Source organism: Seriola aureovittata, chromosome 17, assembly GCF_021018895.1.
Source record: "Seriola aureovittata isolate HTS-2021-v1 ecotype China chromosome 17, ASM2101889v1, whole genome shotgun sequence".
Classification (NCBI taxonomy): domain Eukaryota; kingdom Metazoa; phylum Chordata; class Actinopteri; order Carangiformes; family Carangidae; genus Seriola; species Seriola aureovittata.
Window position 1 is genome coordinate 10156061 of NC_079380.1, and position 20683 is coordinate 10176743.

Genomic DNA, 20683 nt, shown 5'->3' on the forward strand with positions numbered 1-20683 from the left:
CGCTGGAGGGCCAGGTGAGGGGCGATGGCAACCAGCAACAAGACAAGAAAGCAATAAAACTGATAAATGATGCCAAGACACAAAGATACTGACACCCCACCACCACCAACACCACCGCCACCACCTCTCCTCTCACAGCAGCCCATCTCACAAGCACACCTCTCTAGTAACCACCTGAACCCAGAACACCGAACACCCACCATCCCTCCATCTCCTCTCTAGAGGCCCGGACAGCACTTATTGAGCACTCGTCTGTTTACAGATCAACGCTTCCATCGGGTTTTGGATCAATGGGATTATATTTCTTATAAAGCAATAAAGGACAGTGCAGGGGAAGGTGGTGGGGGGTGGGGGGATGGGAAGGGCGGCACAGTGTTGTAGGCGTGAGAGTGAAAAGCAAAGGATCGAGCCGTCAAGATCGGCTGCAAAACGGCTGATGGAGGATGCGATGACAGAGTGACGATTTGGGGCTGGGAGGGGGGTTTGAACAGAGGAAAAGCCAATGCCTACAGATGGGATGGAGGGTGGGGAGCTTATTGATCTCCTGTCTGTCTTCTCTTCAGAAGATCAGTAGCAAACAGAGGCCCTGGTGTTTATCATTTAGTCAATGCGAGGACACTCTGTCTGGGGATATGGAAATGTATGGAAAACTCTGCGATACGGCGCGTTGGCATGATGCAAGATATTGTCACAAAGATAACACGGCCACAGAGGGCAAATGTCAAGATGTTGGAAAAGAAAACATAGCAAGGAGAGAGAACCATTAACTGTTCACATTTATTAATTAATGAGCCCACAATCAGGACAACAGATTTGGTTTTGCTTCAGTCTTTCGGACATGCTGCTGAGGAAAAAAACACACACACTGGGGTTTCTCCCACTGGAATTTCTGCTTGTGTTTGAAATCAGTATCTCTTTGTGTACATTTTCTGTGTGCATGTGTGAGCTGCTCTCCAACAGCGTCTACATGCATCCATGTGTGAGTTTAAATATATAAAGTTTGCTCTCCAATAATTATGAATTAAGCTAAAGTAATCCGTCTCCCATTTAAATAGATTGCTGATATGAGGGTCGAGTGTTGTGGGTTGCGTGCCCAAACTGAGATGGGGAGTGTTTATTTGAACAATGAATGATGGTGAATATATTTGCATATTTTGAGCGATCAAATGCTGGAGCTTCAAAAGTTAAAGATTACACAAGTGCTATTTTGGAGAAATGTATTTAATTCGCATTGAGCTGTGAGACGGAGGGAGCTGGCGAGGGAAAGACAAAGAGAGGAAGTCCTTAATTACTGGCAGCTCTCCAGAATGAGTCGTCTAACCAGTTTAGTTGTTGGCCGGGTTTTAGTCATTTTGATGTGTATTGTCTAAACCTGCTTCTGAGCTGTTTTTACTTCCTCGTCCCCAAGAGGTGACACAAATGTATTCCTATTGCACACAGAGCTATTGATTTTTCTTAGGTGGGGGAATTAATCCGCGCTGAGCACAAATCATCTTTGAAGCAGGCGTTTATTCCCACTCTCACCTCCAGTGCATTACCCCGGATGCGTTTTATCGCGTGGTAATTTGAGCGGGTGGATGCACTGGCATGCTCTGTCAACTTAAAAGCCCACATCTTCAGTCCTTGCCCTCTTGAAAACACACATCAGCCTACATAAACACACACACTTGCACGCACGCATGCACAAATACTCACACACACGCACAGATTAATGTCAAGGACTCTCCTATTTAGAATTCTAAAACATTATACATGCAGATTAAAACCACATTTCTCCATGCACCTACTCTGCTGTGGGATATTTTGCGGTCTTGTCCCTTTTATATCCTCCCCTCTTCAAAGTGGCACCAAATGTAATCCTCCTTAATGGATGTGTAATATTTACACTTATACCATAATCGCTTAAACATTCATTTACGGGGCCATATTTGGTTGTTCGTGGCTCTGACAGCCTATTCATCAAAAAGTAAATGTGCAGAACCTCGCGCCCCCTGCAGCAATCAATCAATATGCTCCTCTCCCGGCTACCATCACTGGAGATACGTCTCAGGCCAAAATTAATCACTGTGAAGTTTGCATAATCCCCCTCCGCTTCCCCCTCCACCCATTACCACACGTTTGAGAACCTTTTCCTTTGAAGACCATTTTGATGACTGAAGGGATTAATCAGAATCTCAAGCCTGATGAAATTGTAAAAAAAGGGGTATTTATATTCAGTGATTGGATCTCTGGCTTAACTGATTGTCTGGAATTTTACATTTCTGCTTTTGAGAAACTGTAGGATTTTAACAGTTTAACAGTTGACATTCTCAAGGGGTCATCTTGTGTATGTGGGAAATGAATGAAAGCAGCCACTTCTGATGACTATGAATATCTCGGTCTCTGGTAGTTATTATTTGTTCAAGCTCAAATAGAATCTGCTGAAATGTGCAGTGCCTATAAATATTAAAGGACACAAATCTTTAGATTTTTTTAATAGTAGCCCTATAATCAGCAGCAGTGTTGGGGGTATGTAACAGGATTATGGAAGTTAATTACAAAATAAATGTTAATAATGTTACTGATTAAAATGTTGATGATTACAAAGAGGTTATATCCAAATATATTCTTTTTGGCAAAAAGCGTATATGTAGAATATAAGGTTCATTCTGTTGCTTTGCATCTTTTGGCCAACACAGGTCAGAGGTCATAGGCGTGAGATCTAATTACACTCACTAACTTAACTCAGCATTGTGTTTTCATTTAATGTTAACTTGGAGAGGTTATTAGGTTATTAGGTATTAGGTATTGGTGGGGCACCAACGGACTAAATTAATAGTCCAGAAAGGTAATAAAAAAGTATATGACTTTACATTATAAACAGGGTAATTAGTACTATGTAACCTATTACATTTCAAAAATAACCTTCACAACAATGATCAGCATTATAAATGGAAGTGTGATGACTGTGCATTGTTTAAAATTTTGAAAACTGCCCAATTGCAGGTGTCTATCTGCGGACGTCTGTAGGTGGGCAAATAGTGTCCCATGATCCGAATCCAGCCCTCTGACAAAAACATTTAGCTTCGCTATTAAAAAAAATGACATGATTCTTTCAAGGTTCAAGTAAATCCCAATAAATCAGTAACAGTGTGAACTTGTAACATAATATTGCCCCCACCTTGAAGAGAGGCAAACAGGGGTTTCTTTGCCTCGTGCATTGTGAGTGAAGCCTTATCACCTTACCAGATGAATAACCCAAATAAAATGTAATATAATGGACTTTATTTAAATGAAACAAGCTTTGAAGACACATTGCCCCCACCCACATTTGACAATGCTGAAAATTTTTTCCCATGGTTGAAACTAATTACTGACCTCTGCTCTACTGTATACAGTATATATAGTTTCTAATCTTCTACCTATTACATTTGTCAGACAAGATAAATATCTCTTCTTCTTCCCAGGCAGATAATGGAGGAATCACAATTTCCCCCAATATCACAATTTCAAATTGATCAACATGGGCAGGCCGTTACGATTATTATTATTATCATCAACACAATCACACAATCTTACAAATTCGAATCATATGACCGAGTGTATTATGTCTAGCTCAGACCTCTAAAACAAACATGTAATATAATACTGTATTCCTGGAACAAACACGCCACAGGGACTTGACCTTTTCATTTGCTCCCATCAGGTCTATATGTTCTTTAAAGGTTTCTGTGGATCTGTGGGATTAGAGTCTGAAGTTTGTAGGTCTTTACGTGTCCTCTACAGTTTGTGACCTCAAAAACTGTACTTCATGCAAATGGTATGAAAATAATTTCATATCACTAAACAGTATTCTGAACATGACCAAAATGAAAGGTAAAACGGTTTTCTGTTTGTGTGTCCCACTGTTACATATTTACATCACGATGTGTTTTCCATGTTGCTGAGCTGGAAATGTTGCACAAACATTAAAGAGAAATTTTTTTTTATACATATGATATCATGAATGAATTATATACAGTATATACCTGAGATTTCAGCTTGGGATGGATACTGAAACTCACTGCATCAGGAACAATTATCATCCGGCATAACAGCAGAGACAAAGAGAGGAAGACAGAATCATAGTGTGTCCTCAGGAGGGAGAAATGTCACTGATGTTACACATCATTAGAGCTGCAAAGTGGTTGACTTTATATGCTGTGCTGAAAGGGGTTATAATGAGCTAGGACATGAACGTGTTCATAAATCACAAGGTGTTAGTGTTTAACTGAGGCAAAGCTGGTCAAGTATTCACTTTTCACCTAATACAGTATGTAGGTATTTTAAATCTTTAATGTAATGAACGGTTGCTGCACAAACCATACAGACAATCAAAGAACAGTAAGCACCAGTGCAGGGTGTTTTTTTTTCAGTGCATACTTAGAAGTACAAAATCATATCAATCTAAAATCGGTCTGGCTCATCTGCTTCAGCTAGCGCCGCAGGAGAAATTTACGATCATGGTTGTTTCCACACGTCCTAAATGGCCAATTCTACATCCCAGAGCTCCATAATGTCGATATCACATTTGGAAGTGAAAGAGTGATTCTGGGAAAAGGTCAAAACAAAATCAGACATCAAGTGTTAGATGACCGGCTTTGAGTGTGTGTCTGAGGATGGACATAAGAGCTGCGAGGCATCCTTAATAGTCTATCTCATTAAAGAAAAAAAACCCAAATAAAATCTATAACGGTCAATTTAGTTAAGCTCTTAATAATAACAATTCATGGTAATTTTGGTAAAATTGTTTTGCAAAATATTAGATAATCCTGTAGATTTGTGCAAATATGCATATGTGTGTATTTGTTTTATCGTTTTGTATGCTGTAAAAAAAATTAAAATAAAATAAACTTAAATAAAAGCCACCAGTGATGTTAAAGATGTTAAAATAGTTCAATGAATGTGAGAGTTTATACCCTGCTAAAATTTAGTGAGTGCACACTAATTATTAGCTCATCACCTTTGGGTGCTGAAATCCTGATGCTGATATTTTTTCAGTGATATATTAGTCACACATAATATTTGACTTCCCTGATACAAATAATTGGAGGAGGCTAATATATCTGATATTTTTGTTGAGGCTTCTTGTTTGTGTTGTAAATCAGTCGTGAAAACTTCTGACAACTGCACCTGATCTGAGGACAAATATCATAAACCAAATTAGAAAGCCTGTGACCCGTGACAGTCTCATATTTCTACACATATTATTACATACTATCAAAATTATTTGTGAATGATATACTGACGCTGTCATGGCAACAGCTGCTCCACCCGCTCCTCCCTCCATCCCTGCTCCTCTGCATCTGTTCCCACTAAATGATTCATCTTGCTGTTTATTAACATCTCCTGTGGTGTCAGACCTGCTTATTCCTCACCTGCCCACCAGGTGTCCCCACTCTGTCACATGACACATCACCTGCCTGCACACCTGCTTCTCACTGCCCATTAGTCTCAAGAGATATATGTCATTTAGTTGTTAAGGACTGGTCACACCAGGATTTATAAAGGGATCATTTCCATTAGAATGAATTGAAATCACCATGTAGGATCTGTTAAGTAAGAGAAATTAATTTGCACGCATATTCTGTGTATATATTAAACTCTGGTTTACTTACAGACATGAATTTGTGCCACTGACCAACCATCTTGACAAGTACTGACCTGTGAGGGGACAGAGAGACATGATGAAGGAAGCTGTCTTATTAGCTTTGCACCAATCTCTTAACCTCCTCTGTTGGACTAAAACAGTTTCAAACAGAACAGGCAGTTATGAAGCAGGAGTGGATAGTTATAAATCAGTCTTTTTAATCAATCTCTTGTCCTGTTAGCGACTGAGCTAAACTGACGAGCTAACGAGTTTGCTAACGGACCGTTTGCAAGCTTCTTAGCTCGGTAGAGGTTTATTTTCCTTCTATAGTTCAACAGTGCACGGATTAGCAAGTGTCATTTTGTGGTGTAACTGCCACTTCTTGCCAGATTTTCTGTATTGTCTTAATGTTTCACCCTTAATAATGATGATGCCCCCCCCCCCTTCTTATTGCTGTCTTTAAGCTTGAAAACAATAATATTGTAACTCAAGGTGTTGATTGTAGTGCAATCTTCACTGCTATAGAAATAAACAGTTGAGATTCATGGCTTAGCTATTTTCAGCGTGGTAAAGCCTCTGCTGGTGAAAACATGCTGACATGATATTCAACTTTGCTGTTTAATCAAGACTGAATAAACAGAAGGTAAACAAACATGCTGATGGACATAGAGTGGTTAAATATTGTTCCTGTTCAGCTTCGACTCATCTTTTGGGCTGATGATGGCTGCCACAATCTTTCACATGATTCTGATGAAAAGGATTCATAGTGTCAGTTTCAACAAAACACTCACTTTTCCTGTAACAGACCGAGACGGTGAAAAACTGAAATGAAATGTCCAACGGTCGAAAAAAAGCGACACGTGTGACATTAAGCAACAAAAATACTGTGGTACTGATACCACAGACACTACACACTATTCAAATTTGGTTTCGTCTTCAGCGCACATTTATCTCTGTCATCATAATACATTAAAAACCTTTGCAACCTCTGGGTAGAAATTACTGATATTCTGTCCTTTTGTCACCTACTTAATTGCCTCTTACTGACTGTTCTCAGGGACGTCGAAGATAACTGGACAGGGGGATGAATTTTAACAGCTGCTTAAAATAAGGAGGACATTTGGCTCTGTTCTGATATACAGTATATCAGCCCACTATACTTGTGGGGCCACACAAGTTTACATGGCTGATTTAGAGTTAAGACTTGGCTTTATGGTTGGGGTTTGAATTGGGTTGGGGAATGGGGTTAGGGATTCAGTTGTGATGGTTTTGAGGGAATGCATTATATCAGTGATGTTGTGTTGTTTTAGATCCTGTAAAGTGCAGATCAGAGGACATATGATTCTGTGTTTCTTTATTGTTGCATGTATGCATTTACAATAAACAGTATGTACTTCTTGCTAGTAGCTCCTGTGAGGCTGTAACAGCAAAGTCACTAAAAAGAAATGGATGAAAATTGACACCACTCTTAAATAAACCAAAACTGAGCTAAAACATGTAAATCTGAAATGATTTATTTATTTATTCTTGACCAAAGACAACTGTATGAGCAAAAATCAAATGTAAAGATGTAAAGTTTCCCCTGTGGGTGGCAGCAGAGGAGAGGTCATATAATTGTGGGGCATCTGAGACTCAGCTGGTCAGACTGGGCTCCTCTGCTGTATGAGCCTGTATTTATTGTAGTAAGATTTCAGCGATGACATCGAGGATTTGTTGTACATTATTTGGTTACAGAAAAAGCATTATAAATCATCCGGAGGTTTCACTCACATAGCTTATATAGCTCTTGATATATAGTATTGCACCTACTGTTTGAATGCAGCTGTGCCCTTTCCACAGGACATAATGAAGGGCATGCTGAATATGTAATGTATGCCAGAGATTTTCTGCCATGGTCACTGGCTAACCATCAGATAGCAAACATTTACAGACAAATTCTGTGTAGTGCAAATGTATTTTTGCAAATGCATGTCTGGTGCCATCTGGTGACATCAAGCACTGAAGTTGAAGGATTTAAATCGAGTTCCAGGCGCCTGATGTATGGAGGAGAACAGCTGCCATAATATTTCTTGAATTGGGCTGGTGGAATAATGAACACATCTCAAAACACACAAAGTTTGCAAAACATACTTAATTGGGAGGACCCACGGGACCTATAATGTTCAGGATAAATATAACGCTGCACTGTACCGTATACTGGTGTTACATAATACATTGTTTTCGTGAGTTACACGGAAGAAGGGAGTGTCTCTTCTTCTACTCCATGGTCCACTGGGAGCCGAGTCGGCAGTGAAAGAATTAGTGATATGAGAGTCAGACAGTGTGTTGAAATTTGTGACTGATGTAGGGAGGCTTTCCAGACGAATCTGTCGCTAGCCATCACCTGCAACAACAACAAACAACCAGTTGAGCAATGCTCGGGAGATAGCGGTTTCATTCTAAGCAAGTTAGAACACGAAATGTTCCATAAGGATCTTTATGAAACACATGTTCTGAGCTCCAAAAGATCCCCCGGGAGCAAAGAGATGACTATTAAAAAATCTATTCAGTTTGACTAATGAAATAAGTAAAGAACAATAAACAAAATAAAGTTTAAAGTGCAGATATAATCTGATAATATTTTCCAACAGTGTGCTGCATTAACTTGCACTTTAGTGAAGTAAAATAATCCCCTTTAGTCCTTAATCCTTCAGGATACAAAGGTGATATCAATACCAACCAGGAAATATTGTCTAATGAATACATGAATTAGTTTAATGATTCACCTAATTAGCATTATTGATCATGTTCACTATGGTGGCCCAGGTGCTTCCTGTCGAGATCTAATTTTCCATAAGGGATGCTGTATGTTTATTTCAGGGTGGACACGCCTGTGCTTGTGCTGGAACAAGAGCCACAGAGGCGTAATCACACAAGGGAGACTCTCTCTCTCTCTCTCTCTCCACCTCTCTCTGCACAATCTGAGAAAAGAGACTTAACGCTGCCGTCAAGCACACCCCAAGTGTTTAACTCCAAAAAGGTGAATATAACTACTCTTACTTATAACAAGATTGTAACTTAACTCTGATTCATGTCTTGGTTTTCCTGTAGTCTCAGATGAATAACAGTTCTCACATATGTAAGATGTATTCACATTTTGTATACAGAGGGCATGTACTGATAAATTCTTCCAGGAGTTTTGTGATAGAGAAGAAGAAATGCAGCTTTGCTTTAGTAGTAGAGTAACTCGTCTTTTAAACAATTGAAGGTTTGTGTTTTTCTTTTGACCCAAGCTGACTTATGACCTACACAATGTCTCTTCTCTTCACGTCCTGTTCTATAAAAACATCTTTTTACCTGCTGAATGGTGACCTCTTAGCAGATATACTGCTCTAAGCTTTTAGTCCTGTTCCTCTTGCAGTCAAGATGCCAGAAACAGCAGAGGTTGTGTCAGCCACCCTCACCACCAACAGAAACTGCACCATAGAAATAATCAATGTCAGCGGTAGCTACTGTCTCATCAACCCCAAGTAAGTCTGTTAATGTCATAACACATGTTCTAATGATTAAAAGAACATAATATGTATCATCAAACCTGAGTGGATGAAGAGACAAGAATGTTTACTGTACATAAAGATAAATGAATCAATGATCCCAGTTACAGCTTTATTAAGATAATATAGTAAAACAAAAAAAAATAAAATAATGCTGTTCACTCTACTGCTTCTATGGTTCATCAAAGCCCCTGTAATGAGGCCTACAAAAGTTATGTTTCATTCATTCTCTTAACTGGAGACGGAGCAGCTTCGCTAAAACTTCAAGTTACCTACATCAGTGCTTGTTTTCTCATGATATCAGTGTATATTCACGAATGATTGGTTCCAGGGAAAAGGCATTAATTTTCAAGCTTAATACAATGCTTTGAAGTGCTTTGAGTTTACAGTGCCAGATTACAGCTCCAAATCAGCATCTTGATACTAGAAGCACCCACTTCCTCCACAACCGTTTTCATCAATAAAAATAGAATAGTAGTCGTAGAAAAAGCACAATTTCCAGCATAAAAATTTTATGTTAATTCACTGTGGATATTCTGTATTTAATCAGAAGTAAGGTACAATGATGAAATGATAATGAAATACAACTTTACTAGGTATTTTGCATAAATAAATAATTTGTTTTATTTTACCACTCATTTCTCAACAGTGAATGAACAATAACAAAACAATAAGACAAATAAAAATTACCTCTGTCTATTGGAATTTGTCCACATTTATCTAGCTGTGGCAGGACAGACCATATCTTGGATGGGTGGTTTTCATGTGTAACATCACTTTGCTTAGAACATCCACCTATCCATCATGCAGTGACACACACCGCCTCATTGCACATCGCATGCAGGTACAGTCACTGTTGCTTAGAAGTCCACAGCAGTACTCGCACGGTCACACTCCATCCATCAGCATAAGGTGTTTCACCCTGGAAAGCCCGACACTCAGAAAGTGCACTGACAATCTCCACAAAACTTATAGAACTGTGTTTTTTCATCCAGTGTCTGGGAAGTGTGACATAAAAGTTGTCAACTGATTAATAGTGACGGTAATGGTTTGTGTCTCGCTCTCGTGTGTGCAGGGTTTACATGACGAGTGGCTTCTGTCACCACCCGCCACAGCCTACAGTCCGCACCACCAAGACCGAAGTGTGCTCCTTCACCAAGGACGACAACACCGCCACGGGCGCTGTCGGCCTGCTGACCTATGACCTGTTCCATATGCAGAGCCGGGTTTGCTCCGAGCGCATGGCCATCATGTTCTCCGTGCCCTTTGACCACAACCTGTACAAGAACCGGCTGGCCGTGGGCGTGGTTGAGCATTCCCGTGCTTGTGACAAACATCTGTACGACCAGATGTATGATGGGAAAGACCTCAGTAGCTTCACCCGCTCTGAGGCAAATGGCTGTGGGCTGGAATATAAAGCGAAATCTGTTGATTTGAGGGCTACAATGTCATCTATTGGCAAAGCCATCGTTAAAGTGGAGCTCTATGATAAAATGGGTCGTTAGCGTGAACGACTGTGCTGTTATTCTGCTTTTATTTGTACTTTGGCGCTTTTGTACCCACAGAATAAATAAACTTCATTTGATTTGACTACTGTTGCGTGTTGTCATCCAGAGGAGAGGAAGACGGATTTGGCTGTCATCTCTACTTTGTCTCCGCCGAAAGATATCAATATCTGACAGCCAGCTCATTGATTCTCCATTAGCTTATTCCTTGGGCTTATGTACATTGTACACACCCTTCTCTTTGATTGTGATAATAAAACATTCAAACCTACTGCTTGTGTTGCCTTGTGTGTGTGGGACATTCTTTTATTATTACTGATGAACAGTGATCATTTTCTAATCTCTTAGCTGGATCCATCCAATTCTAATGAGTGGCAACAGATGGAATATCTGCATAGATGTTTTTTTAATTGGCCAGATAACAATATTGTTCTTTGCTGGCTATGAGACTTTCAATCTTGCTCTGGATTCAGATGTTTTTTTGTGGTAGCAGGGGGTTCAGCAAAGAATAAGAGAAAAGGAGCTCCAGAGATGTCTGTCTTAACTTGTTCAGTTTGCTGTTTTTATCGTTACACAATACCACAGGAATGAGATTTCCAAACCACCTCAGTCAGTACAGTCAGACATCCATGTGCCCACAATCCTATGGGAGAGAATGAATGTGCTAAGTGAGTGATCCCATCTTATCCAACAGGTCTGGATCTGACTGGAAACAGGTCAACTTTTCCACATGCTAGGGTGTGGCTGTTTTATCCGAGAGGGAAAACATATTTGTTGTTCTCATGTGGGCCATGGCTTACTGGTAACTGTGTGCTGAAGGAGGGTCTGCCAAAGGAGGGTGTGTGCTGTCTAACTGGGGTTGGGTTGCATGTGGGAGGGTTTCCTGGGTGATGGCATAAATCCTTGTTAAAAAAAAAAAAAAAAAAAAAAAACCCAGCAGCAACTTCCTTTTAGTTAACTTTTCCCATTTTGGAATTCGGGAGCACCAGCAGAGGTTCTCAGCAGGTAAGTCAAAAGACTTTGGTTTGAGACGGATCAGATATGGCTCCTTAGCTCATGACTCTGGCATATAGGAGTTTGATTTGTATCTTGTATCTGTTGATAAAAGGTGTGATAATTTTCTCTTGTGTTTTCACTTGAACTTCATTGCTGCTGTCATCGAAGGCACGCTGTAATGAGTCCGCGGCCTTTTGAAATCTCATTTGCCTCTGAAATGCATCATTCATACTAAGTGCCAGTCTATGTGTGCTTTTGAAGGTCAGTGTAATGCCAGTACAGCTTTTCAGCAGAGCAGAGTTCAGGAGGGTATTCTCTATTGTAAGTGTGATTTCTCGTCTCCCCTGTGTGTTCGAGCCGGATAGGGGGTGCTAGTCACGGCTGTGATGTTTCTTTCATTCAGCTTGTTGACAAATTAATTACCTTTGTTTCACAAACAGATCTCACATCCATTGCAACATGTCAGAGTCAGCTGAAGCTGTAGCGGCTGATGTGAGCAGCAAAAGAAGTGTTACCATTGAAATCACAAACGTCACCAACAACTACTGCCTCATCAACCCCAGGTGAGTCCCGACTCTGCTGGAATCATGTATTTCCAGACTTGAACAGTATGAAATATATTATGCATATATATGTCCACAAAACGTTTATGTGACGTATGTGTCTATTTCTGTGCTGGTTAGGGTGTATCTTGAGAATGGGGAGACATACAACCCGCCTCAGCCCACAGTGCGCCCTCTCAAGACGGAGGTCTGCACTTTCACCAAGTCCGGCGGCAAAGCGACCGGCAGCGTTGGTGTGCTGACTTACGACCTCTTCGAGCGGTCACAGAACGACTTCATTGAGACTCTGGCCATCATGTTCTCAGTTCCCTGGGACTACCACCTGTACAAGAACTGGTTTGCGGTGGGCATCTACAAAAAGGGTCGTAACTGTGATAAGGATTTGTACAAAGAAATGTACTATGAGAAAAAGCAGCATGAGCATGGGTTTGTCAGGGAGGAAGCCAATGGCTCGGGAATCAATCACGTAGGCAACTACCTAGATATCCAGGCCACCATGTGCCCCCTCGGCAAAGCCATCATGAAGGTGGAGGTGTGGGATAAGCTTTTCACACCCATGGGTCAGCAGTCGTGCTAGAGACCCCTACTAACCATTAGTTCCATCATTTGTCCCGACGGCAGAATTCATCCCTCCATCTCGAGCATTTACCTGGCAGATAGTCTAACACAGTCAACATGCATGACTTAACAGACGTATCACTGCTGACATGTGTCTGTATACCTGGGTATTACGTTTCCGTAAATCTGCTTAAGATCAGAGTTTAATTTGTTTATAAATCCAGGCAGCAATATCCCCCTTTATGGCTGACGCCTCTGTCTGTTTCAATAGCATCCGGTTTTGAAATGGCATCTTTAGAAATGGAAATCAAAGGCTGACTCACTGGAGGATGAGGGCACATAGCTTAATAAAACACACGGTTGTCTGTATTTACCTTGACACTGTAGTCTGAGGAATAAAATAACACTTTTTTTTTTGCTGAAGCTGTTTGAGTGCCTGTCGATTGAGTTTAGAAGAGTGTTTTAAAAGAAAGAAATAATAATAAAATTTTTGAATACAAAATTGTGTTCTTTTGTGCTATTCAAAACATGCTTTGTGTGTTAGTAGATTCAGGAGGATTGCACTGAGGTTTGGACAGAAACAAAGGCTTCAGTTTTTTTCCATAGGGGCTGTAAGACAACAGCAAAGGGACACACCCTTTCTCATGTTGCTCACCAAAGCACGTCGGTCATCGCTAAAACTGTCTTCACAGCACACTGCACATACAGTAAACTGACTGCAATTCATGTGTAAATTTGTTGTGGCAGCCATCATTCTTAAAATGTTCTGTATAGCAAACATTTAACGCAACTGTTGACATTCCGTTCACAACATTTTCAGAGCATATGAAAGTCAAAAATATTTGCAGTCCCACCATCACTGCTGTGGCCCCTAGCTGTGGTGAATTTCATTGAAGATGTTCCATTGTTTTCTTTTCTTTTAAAGTAATCTGCAGCTAAATTATTCAAATTTGTGGGAAAGCAGTGCAGCCAATGAAAAGAAAATCAATTGTGCCACAAAAAATGTCTTAAATAATGTCTCTATGTCTCTAAGAGATGCAGTAGAAAAGTATTTGCACCCAGATTGTTAAGATATAGGGTGTTTTAACTGCCTGCGTTGCTATCCTGATAGAGCCAGAGGGACCAGTAAAAATGCTTATTTTTTAAGTTATGTGGTTATTGTGTAAAACACAATCACTGGTTCGTTTTTATGAGCCAGTAAACTCATGGAGAAAATGATCAGAGGCACTTTATTATTTTGCGATTATGACCTTGGCAGCCACTATGAGGCAGTGGTGACTGAGACAAGCATGGAGTCAGGTGAAGACCTTGTTATTAGGACCGCTCAGCAACTCACTTACTAATAGCTTCATAATTCTTTAATTTGGTAGAAATGACAATCTTGATGTGTTAATGTCACTATCAAAGGATTTGTTTTTGCAGTAATGGCACAAGCAGCTGTTTATAGGTGCAGTCATTAACGTTGGGGAAATGTGGTGTTGTGAGGCAGCAGGGCTGAATATCAGCTCTTCATTTACATCACAGGCGAAGTTATCAGGTTCCTGGATTCTATTCACAATCTCCACACTGCAGTCCTGATTCTGTTTTCCCAGCAGATCCATGATGCTTTTTGCAGCATTAACTGTTCCAGCCACAAAGAAGCCTAGATCAAAGGTTTTTGCTCACTGTCACCGTTGCATTTACATGAAAGCCATACATAATATAGAGGCATAGACTACGCCTGTTTAGGCTCAATGTCTGAGGCATTGTGAGGTGGGTGTATTGGAGGAATGACACACTGTCCCTATAAACACATCCGGACACTTAAGTTTGTCGGAGTCTTTAAATGGGATAAGTTCCCACCCGTTCCTTTTCATATTTTTCCTTTCAGTCTCTCCTCTAATGTTTACTATACCTGCACATAAGTCTTCTTTCATATCTTGTATTATAATGTTGACTGCATGTGTTTGTGTCTTCACTGGAAGGTACAGTATGTGTGCTGGCACGCTTTTGTGATGAGCATCTCTGAGTGCAGGGTACATTTGCTCCTGCCCATGCAGATATGGATATTTTATATCAAATAAATGCCTTTGTGCATTATGTGATTCGTATTTTAGTCTGAAAAAAAAATTCAAGAACACTGTGGGATTAGACTTCTCAAACAGGAAACAAAAGATGTGTGAAAACTGTATTTTCCTCTGTAGATAAATGTAAGAAGCTCAGCATTTGTGGATTGAAAGTGATGCTATTTACTGCTAAACACGAGTGAATCTGGCCGTTTCACTTGGTAAAAGCTTCTGTCTCTCAGGATGTCTCAGGAAAGGGAGGTGGATAAGTACGGGTGAATCATCCATGTTGGAATGTCTTTTCATGAGACAGAAAACAGGTGATCACTCTGAAACAACCGTGAGGCTCCTGTTAAACTAACTGCAGGAAGATGAGAAGAGGTGAATGAGAGAAAATCATTGAATCTCAGAGAAAAAAAACAAACTAGAAACCTGAAAAAACATAATTTTAAGCCAAGAAACCCTTACAGCCTGTTACAGCCTTTTTAAAATGTGCATGCACATTTATTATTTTGATACCAAAAAGGAATATCTGATATTTAATTAATCTGCTTTGTTGAACTGCCACTGTACTTTTCATGCTATGAATAAAAAAAAAAAAAGTTTTTTAAACCGCAGGAGCATGCAGGAGTGTAGAGAGTATTTGCTTTCTCTGTTATCATCTCCACCTGTTCTCTCAAGACCATACAGTGGCTGTGTCTCTTCAGTGCAAAGAAAAAATTTACGTTTAACTTTTCAGACTCTCGACAAAGCCGGGCCCGACCGTCACAAAGCTCAGAGCGCTTTACTTCAGAGAGTCAGATCATAAAATGTATTTGCATGAAAGGTTCAGCTTCCGAGGTTGATTTAATTTCTCTTATTCTATTTGCTTTGAAACTAATCCCACAGTGCATGAGAACTGTATTGTGTATTGACTCAAAATGGGAGTAACCAAACAAAAGCATAAAATGAATTTGAGTGACCTGAGGCTTGAGTGTGCGCTGCTTTAACAGCCTAAACCACTACATGCCTGTGACCAAAGGTGTAAACAACAATATAATACATACTTGTCTCTCTCAAAGTGAATAGACCTATACTTAAAAGTGAGTGCCTTCAGTCACAGGATATGCTCTCACAGTCTGCCATCTAGAGGCCTCCTCTGATATCAAGTGCACCCGCACTATTCACATCTTAACAGCTCTCAGTGAGACTTAAAAAAAAAAAAAAGAAGTTGTTTTTAAAACAAAGTTCAACTTGTATTCAAGGCTCTGCATAGATACTGCAATGATAAGTAATGTATATATTCATGGTTGGATTGGTTTTAAGAAAGAAACGTTGCCTTTGTGTTCTTAAAGAGTCCATCATCACAAGCAAACAGTGGTATGAAAGTGGCTCACCCCATGTCTTCTTCTGTTATCCCCGGCTCCAAGCATGTCCTGACATCCAGCTGGGCCTGGTACTTTTGGATAGTTCCCTCTGTCCGCCTCAATGTGTGTCAGGCTGGCAGATGGGGCGCTTGCAGCCCCCCCCCCACCCCCAACCCCATCATCAGAGCTCAATTACAGGCCTCAATCTCAGTCAGGCTCCCCCCGCAGCGAGTCCACAAGGGTAAAACAATAAAGTTAGATATTGTTAAGCTAAGCCGGAGCTACATTGTTCTGCGTGTTTGTTTTGTTTTTGCGAATTTTCTGTGGGTCATGTTTCGCAGACTGTTCATAAATCCTTCGGATGAGATGTGAGGGTCGAAGGTCATGTTACTCCTGGCAGGCTTTGGAAATTGTCTCATCATGTTAGTTTGTTATTTTGAAACCTCTCAGCATGCAGAGTGACACAGATGTGTATCATGTAACAATACAGATAACTTGAGGGCGGAAACTCTAAATGTTCTCTACAGTACTCTTACATTATCACAAGAAAACTGAGCTGCCACCATGTTTCCTTTTGAATATAACACTGGTGGATAAATATTGTGTTTTAAAATTTCTCTTTGTAGCTTTACACAAAGGTATTACAATTCTTTTTCCTATTGTATTTCATTTCATTTATTTATTTAAGCCTTGGAGATAATTGAGTTTTCCCTCATTCGCAATGATGTTGAGATACACAGAAATATACAGTTAAAATTCAAAAGAGGAAAATACTGAGTGAAAGAATTTGCACGCAGAGGTGAGGTGGTTTGAGATCATTGTCTTGAATTGTCCAGGGGTGGTGAGCGTGTCCATCTTGAGAGTGTCTTGTAGATAATTCCGTGTGTTTGGTGCACAAAAACTAAAGGCAAATTTTCCAAGTTCAGAGTAAACCCTTGACTTGAAGCATAGGACAGTTAGGAGAGCGAGTTTGGTAGGGCCCTGTGGTCCAGTCCAGCATAGATGTTATATAGAATGGTAAATGTCCAATAATAGCTTTATGGATAAAAAGGTACAGATGTTTATCACACCTCTGCACCAGAGAGTTATTTGTTATACAGAATGCAGTGGTATTTAACCATCAGAACACCGCTGTTAGTTTATGTTGGGCTTTACAGAAATTATATCCAGTGCCAGTTCCAGTTTTATTGTACTTTGTCACTGGCCTTTAATTTTTCTCTGAGCGCACACTCAGTTAGAGTATGAATAAACCACAGCACATGAAGTGATCATCAGTTATAATTCATAGAAAAAGGCCTTGGTTTTGAAGACTCCTTTGTGGTGATGAACCCATGACTGTCCCCTTTGCTTTTGGACCAACTTTCAGCTCTTTGTTTTGATTTTCTGGCCTTCAACGTTACTGTTCTGGTCCATACTCACTGCTCTCCTGGCATCAAAAAAAAAAAGGGAGAGGGAGAGAGAAACACCACCTACCCGCTACCTGCCCAGTGCCAATCAATCAGCAGAAGCCATTGAACCTAGTGGAGCATTTAGCAGAGCCACATATTTCCCTCAGGAGTAGGTGGAGAACAAAAGCAGAAATGTTATTAAAGTGAATATAGGACTTACTTTAACCAGGTGGACAAAAACACAATTCCAGAGCGGATGCTAATGCTACTCCATGTCTTCTAAGACTGTAAATCAGCAGCTGTTTATTAAGCAGTTTGCCATATCAACAACAGGTGATGTCACTGTGTCTACAGCTTTTTTCTGCTGCCCCCAAGTGGCCAAAAAGAAAGTGTTAGCCCAATATTGCAAATGAGAAGTCTGTGTCTACAAACACAGCTTCAGGTCTTCAGTGGTGATGTGATGTGAACCTCTGTGTCATTTGTGTGTCTGTCTCTACCTGAGATGAACCAGCAGAGCCTGTTCCTGCTTTATTTGTCAGTTGTTATTGGCTTCTGATATGGTTTAATATGCAGGTAAACTACTAATTTTCTACATTATTTCTCACTAGCGTTGCTAAGATTGCGTATATGCTGTATTAAGTACTTTAGGTCCACTTCCACTTGGATGTGATGTCTCAGCTGACAATGCATGTCCGTGTCCATTGTTTTCATTTCCTGATTCTGATGATCAGCTCCTTCTGTTTATATCTCTTTCTTCTCATTGTCCTGCTGCAGATCTGGGTTTTTTCAGGGATAAATCTCTCAGGATCTACATCAAACCAATAAAATTGGCTTTCAGTGGGTGCAGGCCTTGCTTCTTTTCCATCATCACCGCACAACTGAAGAAAATTTCTCCCTCTTGTCATTCAAATGCTCATTTGGCATTGGAACATGGTTGTTCATGCTTTGTGATTCTTTGAATTTATTCTGACTGATCGAGTAGCAGTTTTGATGTCAAACCTACTTGAATGAACAGTCATGTGCTGCCAGCTCTGTGTCATCCAGCTGAAGGGTCAGCTCTGACACAGCAGGGCCAGCTGCTCAGATCTCGCACAACAAAGCAATTACTCATGTCACACCAAATGACTCGCATCAGCGGCTGCAATCTTTTAATTTTCATCAAGTTTGGCAAAACTCCACTGTGCACATGCTCCAGTAAACTATTGGTGAGAAAAACATAATGAAAACAGATTTTTATGAATAAATACGTCTATAAATCAAATAAGATACTGAAAACTCATCAATAACTTGGTGTAGGCTGCTCCAGGAAGCTTACTCTCTCTCGCCAGCTGCAGAGGTTGACCTGCTGTCATTGATGCTGCCGAATGCTCCTTCATATGAAGAAGTGAAGCTGACACTATCAGCCGTGTATAATGCCAAAGTCCCCATCAGCAACTGCTGCCAGAGGAACCAGCAGTTGCTGTACAGATGCCCTTACCTGCCATCCTTCCAACCTCTCTGCCAGATCTCGAGGACGTAACAGTAATCAGCTCCCGCGGTGAGAGGACCTAGAGGCCGCGACAGAGACTCTCGAGTCAAAACCCAACGCCCTGCAACTGGAGACACAGCTGAGGCTTTGCGAGTGAGATCAGTACTGCAGAGAGAGGAGGGTGTCTGGTATCTTTTTGTGCTGTGCAAACACAGTGCAGGCTTTGTCCTCAGTTCTATGAATATACATATCTATGGCTGCACCATATAATTGTTTTTGCTAAGTGAGCTGAATTAAAGCCGCTCTCTATGGAAAAAATGAACAAAGACACTGCGGCAAACAACAAGGCAAGCCACTCACAGTCTAGCACACATAGGTATTCAATTGGGTTGAGTTCTGGTGACTGTAAAGGCCATAGCATATGATTCACATCATTTTCCATACTCATAAAACCATCCAGTGACCCCTCAAGCCCTACAAATGGAAGAACAGCATAGCAGAGCCACTGGATCCCCTCGCTGTAGGGATCAAGCGTTGAGGCCTGTACCATTCTCATGGTGTACGACCGACGATATCACTTTTTTCCACATCTCTAGACCAGTGCTTCTGGTTTTTGCACCACTGTTTTTCCTTACATATCGCACTAATGTACGAGCATCTCAGTCAGCAGATGTGTGTTGTCGACCACAATTTCAGACCCTATTATCTGAAGTCTTTCCCATAGCTCTAAATGCAGATGTCACTTTAGTCCCTGTTCCTATTGAAACACCAACCAGCTGAGCAGCTTTTGTGAGTGAAGCTCCAGCCATCTGTGCCCCAACAATGAACCCTCTTTCAAAGTCACTTAGATTTTTTCCTCTTGCCACCTTGATACAAAATCACAATTTTTATACCTGCTACAGAGCACAATGCACCTGTGTAAAAGTATCTGCATTCATTATGTTTATCCACTCATTTATTCAGGTTTTTTTTTTTATTTTGTCATGTATGATTAATTTGTCAATCAAAACTAACTAAGATTTTAAACAACAAAATATCTGTCTCTCTCCCTGATCCCTTAAAAAAAATTTAAAAAATAAAAATTTCAGCCCCACAGCATCAAGTCAACCCACTTTGGTGTCAGTGCAGATAATTCAAACTGTCGCCTGTATGGGATTATGGTCAAATCATCTTATTTATATACAAACTGAGGCCTCTCAAAGTGTTATATAACAGTGCTGTGGCGTGACTGAGGGGCTGGAAAATAACCTATTGGCCTCATATACTGCTTTGAAGGAATCCTGATGATAGTAAACAAAATATACGTACTGCAATAGAGGCTGAGAAACACAGCAACTTGTCATAAGTCAAATTTGAACTCACAGACAGGGATGACCACAGTGTTAGACACTGATCGATCCTGGTCTGTTTCAAAGATGGATACATACAGGCATGAGCCCAATGTTACAATTGACAGAACATACATTAGCCTACTTAGATATTTCTCAACTTTGTTTATACATTTTCTGTTCTGCTTTATTGCATGTATGCTTAATGTAAAAATTACAGCCATGTTGGTATGAAAACTTTCTGCTGAGTTAATAATCAATTTATCATTGTTCCACTAGAGGGTAATGTTTCCTGACTGATAACATTCTCAACCCTCTCATCTGCTATAGATCGACCTTGGGTGT

General features: G+C 40.4%; 2 protein-coding genes across 2 annotated transcripts; both read left to right on the forward strand.

The window, feature by feature from the left end:
- The first annotated feature begins 8468 nt into the window (after positions 1-8468).
- LOC130185802 (uncharacterized) lies at positions 8469-10917 on the forward strand. Its single transcript, XM_056402470.1, has 3 exons — positions 8469-8627; positions 9009-9117; positions 10217-10917. Exons 2-3 carry the CDS (start codon positions 9014-9016, stop codon positions 10644-10646), a joined length of 534 nt encoding a protein of 177 aa, XP_056258445.1. The 5' UTR covers positions 8469-8627; positions 9009-9013; the 3' UTR covers positions 10647-10917.
- A 586-nt stretch (positions 10918-11503) lies between these two features.
- Positions 11504-15425, forward strand: apnl (actinoporin-like protein). The gene is made up of 3 exons (XM_056402469.1): positions 11504-11651; positions 12083-12205; positions 12326-15425. Exons 2-3 carry the CDS (start codon positions 12102-12104, stop codon positions 12780-12782), a joined length of 561 nt encoding a protein of 186 aa, XP_056258444.1. The 5' UTR covers positions 11504-11651; positions 12083-12101; the 3' UTR covers positions 12783-15425.
- The last annotated feature ends 5258 nt before the right edge of the window (positions 15426-20683 follow it).

Coding starts and splice junctions, on each gene's coding strand:
- LOC130185802 (XM_056402470.1), top strand. CDS start 9,014: ATGCCAGAAACAGCAGAGGTTGTGTCAGCCACCCTCACCACCAACAGA. Junction 9,118..10,216: donor TACTGTCTCATCAACCCCAA/GTAAGTCTGTTA, acceptor TCGTGTGTGCAG/GGTTTACATGACGAGTGGCT.
- apnl (XM_056402469.1), top strand. CDS start 12,102: ATGTCAGAGTCAGCTGAAGCTGTAGCGGCTGATGTGAGCAGCAAAAGA. Junction 12,206..12,325: donor TACTGCCTCATCAACCCCAG/GTGAGTCCCGAC, acceptor TGTGCTGGTTAG/GGTGTATCTTGAGAATGGGG.